We start from the raw sequence: 10,053 nt of genomic DNA, 5'->3' as shown, positions 1-10,053 counted from the left end.
GTGCCAAGGCCCTGAAGCAGAAACAAGTATTTGTGCTTGGCAGGAAAGAAAGAAGTCCATAGGGGTGGAGAGAAGTGAATGATGAGTTGCCAGCATTAGGGGAGGTAAAGAATTCATCTCTAATGCAAGGGGAAGCGCTTGCAGACTTTAAGTGACAAGATCTGATTTGTATCTTAGAAAGTACGCTCAGGGACTTCCGTCGCAGTCCAGTGGTTAGGCCTCCACGCTCCCAGTACAGAGGACAGGGGTTCAACCCTTAGTTTGGGGGAAGATCCCACATGCCACATGGTGTGGCCAGAAAAAATAAAGAAAAGTGCCCTCAGACCCCACCGCTGTGTGGGGAAGAAAAAAAATGTAGGGGTAAGACTTCACAGGGCAATAGAGTTATCAGGAGGCAAGGTTTACTCATTTTGGGTATCAACAGACATATCACATTTAATGCATCTAAAAAGAAAACATCCAGGATAAACGTATAGGTATAGCTGAGTCACTTTGCTGGGCACCTGCAACTCTCACAATACTGTTAATCAGCTGTACTCCAATATAAATTAAAAGTTTTTTTAAAAAAATAAACACCGGAGCCATTGGCTCCCTCAGAATAAAGCAACAAGACCCCTATCTTCACCCGCTTGTTCAAGCCAGAAACTGAAGCGCTACACTGGCCTTCTTTCTCTCCCCAACCTTCTGCATCCCAAGCCCAGTCTAGTGTGTTTCTTTATCCACTCCGATCCACCCCTCGTGTCCCCACTCAGCTCCAGGTCAAGTCCTGTCCCAGATTCCTCCCAGCTCTGCCTCCTCTCCTCTGCTCCCTACAGTTCACTCTCCACACAGTAGCCAGGGGTACTTTTTTCGGCACACTAATTTCCTGTCACTTCCCGCCTCACGTGTGTTCCTCAAGGACCCCCGTCGCCTTCAAGACCTTTAATGAGACCTGAGACTCAAGTCCAGGAAAAATAGGAGGCAAAACCTGAACGAGCCGGCCTTGCCTTCCTGTCTGGATTGTATCCTCCGGGCTTAGGAACCTTTCTTCACAGCGTTGGGGGAAGCTTTTCCAGTAGTGCCTTCCTGCTGCGACGAGCCTATTTCCCGTGCTGCACCGCGGCCTTCCTCTTTCTCTTCCGGTCCCACGCGCTTCGGCATCTGAGGGCCCGGGTGAGTGCTGGCCGCGCGGTATCCAGAGCCATCCGTGACTCCTGGATGGCTGTGGGGCGCGAGGCCTGGGAAGGACTGGGAGACCGGCGCCTGGCTGTGGGGAGCGGAGGCCGCGGGGCGGGGGCGGTGCTCATGGGTTTTCACCGGGTGGTTGCGAGTAGGGAGAATTCAGATTTAGGGGGAGAGCGCAATCTTGCGGCTGGGGGTTGGTTTCAAGGTACCCTTACCTGAGTTTGGAAGGGGGAGACTGGCGTCGGGTCTTGCAGAGTGAATCGAGGCACATGCGTCTGTGTTTCAGCCTCGTTCTGGCTGCACGATCTTCTAGATCAGGGCGAAAAGGTAGACCCAGTCTGGCGAGCCCCCAGCTCTGATCTCCACTCTCGTTCTCCAGGTGCAGACATGGCCAAGTCCAAGAACCACACCACGCACAACCAGTGTAAGTTCCCTGGCCCAGCCTTCATCGAGTGCTCCAGGTCCTAGCAACGATTAGGGATACTTGCCAGGGAAAGAAGGCACATTTTCTACTATGGGCATGAAGCTGATGTTACTTTCAGCATTACCTTTGGGGTTTAGATTTAATAAGCCTCGAGATACCCATTTGCATTCAGTGATAAAGGGTTTCTTAAACAAGTATTAAATAATGGGAAGTTATCATTCTCCCCGGGTTGCCAGCTGTGATGGTTGTCATATTAGAGGAAATCTCTTTCTTTGGTCTAATTCCTTCCCTATCCCGCAGCCCGAAAATGGCATAGAAACGGCATCAAGAAACCCCGATCACAACGATACGAATCTCTTAAGGGGGTGAGTGTGTGCACCGAATCACATGAGTGTGTTTGTTTGGCTCCAGTTGCATAGACAGGGTCTTTCATTCATTCCTGTGCTTAACTGTCCTTCGTTTTAGTTGGACTTCAAGCTTTGCCAGGCCTGTAATAAAGTTTTACTTGGCCTTTATCGGCTTGGAGTATAACGCCCTGGTCAGGTGGTAACCTGCTACCTGAGGGCAGTCTGATCATCTCCCTTGGTCACCCAGAGCCTTTCCAGGGAAAGGATGGCCTTGCCTGTGTGTACCTGGTACCTTGTGAGCACTCCATTCCACTTTGACCACCCATATGACTTGATCTGACTCTGTGCTAGGAAGGCTGATGCCTTGGGGTCTGAGCAGAACTGTGCCCTCTCTCCACTTTGCTTCTCCCCTGTACCATTGGTCTCTCCCCCTCCCCCTTTTCCCTCCCTTAGTCTCTTACAGCTTGTTTGCTGTGAATCTGTTGTACCAACCTTGGAATTTGACATTTTTTGAGGAGGAGGGGGTGGGGTGTCCCTGAAGGGGTTTTCAGGGAAGACTCAACCAAAATCCTGCTGTAGGAATTTCTTCTTTCTTTCTGCGCCTGCATTTGAACTCTCCTGGGCTCTGGGCATGTAACCCTGAAAATGTGTTTTGTGTATAGCATTAGCAGGGTGGCATTACTGACTTTTGGGGTGGTGGTACGCATTTGGCTGCAGATAGTTTCTAAGGCTCAGGTTATTTCTGCATTTAAGGTTGACTTGATGCTGTCTCGACTCCCAATAGGCCTGATAGTCTCTAAGGTGCTGCTATAGAGAGGGGGACCAAGGGTGACTTGGCCCTTACATGCTGCACTCACAGCTGTCAGTACATTTCTTGCCTACCAGGTAGACCCCAAGTTCCTGAGGAACATGCGCTTTGCCAAGAAGCACAACAAGAAGGGCCTGAAGAAGATGCAGGCCAACAACGCGAAGGCCATGAGTGCACGTGCTGAGGCTGTCAAGGCCCTCGTGAAGCCCAAGGAGGTCAAGCCCAAGATGCCAACAGGCGGCAGCCGCAAGCTCAGCCGACTTGCCTACATCGCCCACCCCAAGCTCGGGAAGCGTGCCCGTGCTCGCATCGCGAAGGGCCTCAGGCTCTGCCGGCGAAAGTCCCAGGCCAAGGCTCCAACCAAGGCCAAGCCACCTGCGGCTGCGGCTCCAGCTGCCAAGGGTGCCCAGGCCCCCACCAAAGCTCCGGAGTAGGGACCTTCATCTGCCAGTGTGAGGACAGAAGGACTGGTGTGACCCCCTGGGCTGCTGTCTGCGTGGGGCTGGTGTCCTCCTGTGCTATTTGTACGAATAAATCTGAGACAGGATCTGTCGGTCAGCCTGTGTCTGTGATCCCAGGGCTAGAACTAGGGTTTGGGTCAGGTGGGTACCAATGTTCTGTGTGGGAGTAGAGTTTTAGCCTTCCTGGATTGGTGCCGTGTGTGAGTCAGGGGAAATATGGCCTTGAAGTGCAAGAATGGGACCTGGTGAGTGAGTGGGTGGGTGCCTCTGGGATGCTGGGACGCACAGGTTGCTGGACTGGGCAGGATGGTGAGGAAAGAGAAAAAACCCGAACACCTTCGTCAGGTCTTCAAGCTTACCCAGAAGAAGGGAATTCTGCACTCTGGCCTGAGGATTTCCAGGTTCCTAGCAGGCTTGGGCAGCGTTCACTACTCAGGTCAACGGGCCCCCAGGAGGCCAAGCAGTGGTGGCACTATCTTGTGTGACTGTGCTGTCTTCTCTGCCCCCTGGATCAGCTGTTTACCCCACTGTCTTAGTCCTCAGAGCAGCCAGTGAAGCACCATTCAGTCACACCAGATCCTCAAGACTGGCTTTTGAGTATGGGGGTCATTTGTAGTCCACCATTTGGGGCATTGGGAGGCTCAAAAGGAGTTAACTGATATACCGGGGCAACGGGTATGGTGTATGGTCCCTCATCTCTGAGGTAGTTATCTTTGAAACCGGTAAAGCATATCTTTGATGCTCCCTGAACATCCTTGCTGTTAGTACTTCGGAAGTGGCCCCAGTCCACAGAGACTTTATTGTAGGGCAGGAGGGAAGAGGGCTCCTTGGCAGTGGTCCAGGGTGGAGGTTGGACTGCACAGGGCTCAGCTTTCACTGGGCAGAACCGGCACACTGGCCAGGGCAGGCAGCAGCCGAGTATATATGTCTACCCCACGGAGGAATACAGCCTCGTGCAGCCGTTCATCGTGGTCATGGAGCAGTATGGGTGTGCGGTTCATGGGTGAGAAGCCCAGAGCCGGGACCCCTACCTGCAGGGAATGAGGGGAGCTATTAGGGGGAAGGCCAGCACCCAGGAACCACTCCAGTGCCCACCCTCCTGCGAGCGGCTCACCGCGCGAAGATAGCGGCTGTCCGTGGCAGCGGGGAAGATCTCTGGCTCCAGAGTGAGGTTCCTGTAGAGGGCGAATGTGAATGTTCTGGTCAATGTGGAAGCAGGGAGGGCAAGGGAAGGATTGAAGGAGCAAAGGAAGGTGGAAGAGAGGGGAAGGGGAGAGGAAGGCTGGCCAGCGTGCTCACATGTCTCTGCAGGCCCCACTAAATGCTGCCCACCAAGAGTCTGAGTCATCAGTAGGTGTCACTTGGGGCTCTGTCCACTTCTGTGGGGAGAAGGATGGCAGGATTAGGACAGAGTCTGGGCATCTTGCCCTATTCATAGAGTAGGCTGTGCCTGGCACAGGACACACCCCTACCCACCTACCCAGACATCCAGCTGGCCAGTCTAGCAACAGGCCCTTTTTCAGTCCTTCAAAGGCCACAGGCCAAGGACCTCTGTCCTCCACTTCCCATCCGTCCTCAGATCCTAGCCCAAGTGCCCCTTCCTCAAGAAGGTGGTCCCAGACCTCAGTCTGGTTAAAGACTCCAATTACAAGTCCACACATTATAAGGTCCCACCTTTTCCTGGATCACATGTGTTCATACTTATATAAATAATTATTTGACTCATGTCTATTCCTCTCTTCATGCTGTAAGAACTGAGGGCAAAAAATGTTTAATTCCACTCCCCAGTGTTCCCCAGCACCCACAAGTGGCCTCTACAACTAATGCTTGTTGGTTAGTAAAACTCTCACAGCTAAAGAAATGTCAGGATGTATGCAGGCATACCAAGTATACAGCAACACGCAGCAAACCCAGTCTCCCCAGCTCCTGTGACTCCCCCATCGTAGGCGCCCCCGTCCATACCTGAGCAAACTCGAAGGTGACCCCCTCGCCAGCTGCCTGGCACCAGTCCTGCAGCTGCCCCTCGAAAGCCTAAGAGAAGGGAGGTGAGCTGACCCTGAGGACTGGACTGAGGATCCAGGCTCCCTCCTCCAACCCAGGTGGAGGTGGCACCTTCAGGTCCACATCCGGGGCCACGCGGAAGTCAAAGCTGGCACTCATGGTGGCAGGTACCACGTTATAAGCCACGCCGCCCTCTAGGATAGTCAGGTTCACGGAGGTCACAGCCCCCTCCTTCAGTTGAGGGTCTGACTGCAGCCTGTGGTGAGGGGGCAGGGGCAGCCAGCAGCAAGGAGGAGGAACAGATAAAAAGATGGCTCAACCCCACCTCCTCCCTTGCATGCCCTCCCAGAGCCCCGTGCCCTTTTCCAGGCTGCCTCACCTCTGCCTCTCCTTCTCCCGAAAAGCCAGGATGGAGCTCACAACCTTGTGCTAGGAGAGTGTGAGGTGACATGTGACAGGGGCCCCAGGACAGAGCCTCAGGAACCCCCACACTCCCTCCCCATGGGCCACACACCAGCTTCTCTGCTGCTGTGTCCTCGATGAATCGCGAGCCGTGGCCTGGCTTCCCAGTGCTGGTGACCCGCACCCCTGGGAGAGGCAGGGGGAAGGGGGTGGCTTCAGAATGGGACAGGTTGGAAAAGCAACCAGCCCCGAGATGGGCCCATGGCCTTCCCCTCCTTCCAAACTCCTCAGGCAGGGCTCTGCCACCCTCAGAATGCACAGGGTAGAGCTGGTTTCTGCCCACAGTTAGGGCCTCCACTCAAGCTAAGGAAAGACACGCCGGGGTAGGAAGGGGCTGGGAGGCAGAGGCCCTGGGTTCAAGGCCTACTCAGGCGCCAACGTGCTGGGGAGCCCTGGGCGGATGGACCCCGTCCCTTCTGGCCCAGCCTCCCATCTGCACAGTGATCCCCACCCTCCAAGTGCATACTCACACCAGGGACTCCGCTCACTGTAAAAGACAGTGAAGGCGTCAGTGGGGTTGGCCAGGCCTGAGGAGGAAAAGGCGGTTCAGAGGGTGGAGTGGCCTAGCCTCCACTAGCAGCCTCCCTAACCTCTGCTGGCTGCCCAGTGGCCTGCCACCCTGCTCACCCTCATCCAGGGCGAAGCCAGCCCTCAGGGCCTGGAACTCAGGCCGCTTCACAAACAGCTCCATGCCTTGATGACCCCCAATCTCCTCATCTGTAAAGGCAGCAAGAATGTGGGACAGGGTGGGCCCCAACACACTCTCCCTGCCCCTGAAGGTGGCCCCCACCAGCCACTTCTACCTGGCACAAAGGTCAAGTGGATGGTTCTGGGGAAATGGTGGCCTTCAGCCTTCAGCCTCCTCACAGCCTCCAGGTATCTGAGGGGCAGGGAGAGGGTGTAAGCTGGGTGCTGGGGGGAGCCCTGAGATGCTTGAGCAGGCAGGCTGGAGCCTTGGGCCCTGCTCCGCCACAGCCTAGCAGGTGACTCCAGCAAGTCTCTGTCCCCATCTCCCCATCCAGGCAATGGTCACAGCAGGAATTCCTGCCCAAGGTAAGGGGTCAAGATGTTCCTTGGCCTTGAGGTTCCCCAGTCACGCCTGGGCCCTGCGAGGAAACTGGGAATGAAGGGCACTCACTGGATGCTGACACACTTCATGTCCTGGGCGCCCCTGCCATAGATGTAGCCGTCTGCATCCTTGAAGGCCTCAAAGGGATCGTGGCTCCAATATTCCTGGGGGCATAGGCAGAAAGGGGGACCCAAGCCCCAAATTAACCTACTTTGCCCAACTGTGGTCCCGCCCTGAAGAGGGCTGCTGACAGCCGTCATCCCTCATCTCTGCCTCCCACCTCCACCACCCCCAACCCACCCTGGCATGGAATGGCTACTGGGCAGAGGCTGCCAGAGTGGAGTAATGCTCTATGCGGTCAAGTTTGTGCCAGGACCAGCACTGTGGGCGCCCTGCAGTTGAACGGGAGGGTCTGTACTTTGCCCACAAGGGTTGCTCCATTGTGGGACATTGTGTTCCCACACCCCCAAGACACCTGGAAGACAGGAACCACATCCGTATGGGAGTTGAGCAAGACGGAGGAGAGTTTGGGGTTGGTGCCTGGCCAGGTTAACACGGTCACTACACGGCCAGGTGCCACCTAGAGAGGGCCAGGAGGAGGGGTCGTCAGTGCAGGGCGAGAAGCTGCTTCAGGTCCACCTCCCCGTTCCCATGCAGCGCCGCATGCTCACCTCCACTTTCTGACAGCCCAGGCCCAGCTGGAGGGCTCTCTCTTCAAAGAAGGCCACAGCTGCCCCTGGGGACACAGAGAGCCTGGCTGCCACTTCTGCCTCCCCACCCAGCCTCACCTCCCACGGGCCCAGGCAGAGATGGGGCGGACATCCAGAGAGGGGAGCAGACACCTGCCTCCACACAATTCCTCATCCATAAGAGACCTTTGCATCTCGGTCCCCAAGGAAGAAGATGTTTCTTGGCCAGTGACCCTTTGTGGAAGGCCAGGTGGCAAGTCCAGAGTGAGAAGCAGGTGTCATCGTTACCCTCCTTAAAGATGAGAAAACTGGGACTTTCCTGGTGGTCCAGTGGTTAAGACTCCAGGCTCCCAATGCAGGGGGCACGGGTTCCATCCCTGGTAGGGGAACTAGATCCCCACATGCTGCAATGAAAGCTCCCACACATACCAAGTAAGACCTGGCACAGCTAAATAAATACTTTTTTTTTTTTTTTTTTTAATTTGGGGAAACTGACTCAGAGACACAAGGCTCGCCAGCTGGGATTTGGACTGGACCTAGGTACACAGTTCTCTGGCACCAAGCCTGATTCCTTAAGGGCTGTGGCCTTTGTTCAACCCCAGGAGACTTCCGGGAGCCTCAGCTTCCCCTCCCCAGCCGCAAGTTCTGGGGAGTGAGGGGGAAGATTTCCTTATCTAAACGCCGGTTGTAACTTTTGGAGCAGCACAGGCTGGAGGGGCTGCTGAGAAGTCTGTTGGCCCAGGGAACGACTTAGAGCAGTGGAGGAGACATCTGAGGCAGCAGATTAGGCTCAGCTGGGTGACAGAGGTTGCTGCCTGGTTTAGAGCACAGACCCCGCCCCCGAAGCCCCGCCACACATCCTGAAACCGCCGCTTTCTCACCATAGTCCGGCTCGGGCTGGAGGGTGCGGATGCGCAGGTACTGACGGAAGAGCGTCACGGATGGGTGCTCGCCCTCGCTACCCTCGCTGGCCATGGCGCTGCCCTGCCGTGGTGAGCTGGGGGCAAATCGAGTGGCTGCCTACTCCTCCCCGCACCTGGCGCAGGTGGACTCCATCTGCACGCCGCCCCTCCCCAGGGCGGTTCCCCGGGCATCCCCCGTTACAGAGCCCCCATTCTGTTTCAGGCGCTGTGCTGACCACTTTCAGCACAGCTCCTTATTTAATCCCTCAAGGAGCCCCATGAAGTTCGTGCCTCTGAATGCATACATTGCAGACGAAAACGCAAAGAAGCTGAGACAGCTAGAAAGTAACTGAGCCACGTTTGAACCCACAAGTTGACTCCCGCCGCCCTTCCCCAAAAGAAATTTCCCCATTGCCTGGATTTCACTTCAGGGAGCTCCAGATCCCGCTACCCCTCACCAAGGCCCCCCACCTCGCTCTCGGCTGGTCTTGGCCCGCGCTCGCCGCTTGGCGTCCGCCCTGGACTCTGGGCGGGACTCGGGGTCCTGTGAGGTCTCAGGATCAAAACTGCCCTGGTCCGCCCACCACGTGGCCGGACCTCGCAGGGCGGAACCGAAGACTGCGAATCAGGACCGTCCCAGACTCTAAAGCCCAGTCGGCGAGGGCGTCCCCGCCCGCCAGTGGTTGCAGCCTCCACCAGTGACCTGAGGCTGGGATTCAGGAGCCCGCCCCGGGGCAGCTGCCTCTGCCACCAGCTCCGCCCCGCGCCCGGAGGCGAGCTCCTGGCTGACCCCGCCCCCGCAGGCCCAGTCCCGCCCAGCAGGGCACGCCCCCGGCCCCGCCCTTGGTTCTGGATAGCCCGTCCCACCTCCTGCAACCTCCCGATTGGGCGAGAAAAGAAGAGGGCGGGCACCGACTGGAAAAGTCGCGGCTGCCCGCTTGGGCGCCCCCTCGCTCTCAGGGTTCAGTCCCGCTAAATCCTGCTGGAGCTGGTCCCCACCTGCTCCACCACCCCCACCCGCGAGTCTCTACTTCTCCCCTTTTCACGCTTCAACTCCTTAGGGACGGCCTCCCTGACGGCTTCCACGCTCCCTGTGTGGAGAGGTTTACTGGTTAACAATCTGTGAGCGCCAGGAGGCTGGTCCAGGTACCCTCAGGATCTTGTTCCTGGCAGGGCACGGAGCAGACGGGCGGCGTGCCAGGCACGGAGAAGTGAACGGATGAGCGCCTGTGTGATCGCGCCGCTGTGTGGGCAAAGCTGTGTGTCAGTGGGTGACTGTGTATGACCACGTGAGTGTGAGATGGATGTGACAGATGGCACGCTGAGAGGATGTAATCGTGACGCTGTAGACAGAAGGAGAGATAGGAGACTGCACAGAAGCATACGTGTGGCACGTTCTTGGCTGATCCTGGGCCAGGTTCCTTGGCTCTTCTGCAGCCACCGGAGAAGGACGGTAAGAGGCACAGGTGTCCCACTGGCCACCCACAGGCTGCACACAGTTATAGCTGCCCATTTGTGTGCCTGGCTGTCCTCTGTACGTCTGAGCCAGTTCTACCCTCTGTTCCAGAGGGTGACTCAGCTTGGGGAGGGGCGGGGTTGAAGACTTCAACCTCTGGGCACAGGGGAGGCGGGCTAGGAAGGTAGGGTAAGGTCCATCCAACCCTTCTGGGGTTTAAGTTCAGCTGCTGACCCACATATTCCCAGACAGAAGCAGGCTTGCTGGTTC

At 56.7% G+C, this 10,053-nt stretch overlaps 2 protein-coding genes across 3 annotated transcripts; one reads left to right on the top strand and one right to left on the bottom strand.

The window, feature by feature from the left end:
• Positions 1-1,081: 1,081 nt before the first annotated feature.
• Positions 1,082-3,290, top strand: RPL29 (ribosomal protein L29). The gene is made up of 4 exons (XM_052639562.1): positions 1,082-1,152; positions 1,544-1,588; positions 1,889-1,953; positions 2,821-3,290. The coding sequence occupies exons 2-4, from the start codon at positions 1,552-1,554 to the stop codon at positions 3,175-3,177; spliced, it is 459 nt and encodes a 152-aa protein (XP_052495522.1). The 5' UTR covers positions 1,082-1,152; positions 1,544-1,551; the 3' UTR covers positions 3,178-3,290.
• A 694-nt stretch (positions 3,291-3,984) lies between these two features.
• ACY1 (aminoacylase 1) lies at positions 3,985-9,468 on the bottom strand. 2 transcript variants are annotated; one of them, XM_052663957.1, is made up of 15 exons: positions 9,437-9,468; positions 8,307-8,422; positions 7,408-7,472; positions 7,212-7,316; positions 6,806-6,900; positions 6,471-6,547; positions 6,295-6,384; positions 6,138-6,194; positions 5,720-5,793; positions 5,585-5,634; positions 5,317-5,461; positions 5,167-5,235; positions 4,504-4,583; positions 4,319-4,379; positions 3,985-4,235 (listed from the first exon to the last, which is right to left on the bottom strand). In XM_052663957.1, exons 2-15 carry the CDS (start codon positions 8,398-8,400, stop codon positions 4,071-4,073), a joined length of 1,227 nt encoding a protein of 408 aa, XP_052519917.1. In that variant the 5' UTR covers positions 8,401-8,422; positions 9,437-9,468; the 3' UTR covers positions 3,985-4,070. The 2 variants fall into 2 exon arrangements, with proteins under 2 accessions (XP_052519917.1, XP_052519909.1); XM_052663949.1 differs by lacking the exon at positions 9,437-9,468 and adding an exon at positions 8,799-8,919.
• Positions 9,469-10,053: the final 585 nt, after the last annotated feature.

This window comes from Budorcas taxicolor, chromosome 1 (assembly GCF_023091745.1).
Source record: "Budorcas taxicolor isolate Tak-1 chromosome 1, Takin1.1, whole genome shotgun sequence".
In the NCBI taxonomy this organism is placed as follows: Eukaryota; Metazoa; Chordata; class Mammalia; order Artiodactyla; family Bovidae; genus Budorcas; species Budorcas taxicolor.
This window is presented reverse-complemented; position numbering and strand designations above follow the sequence as displayed.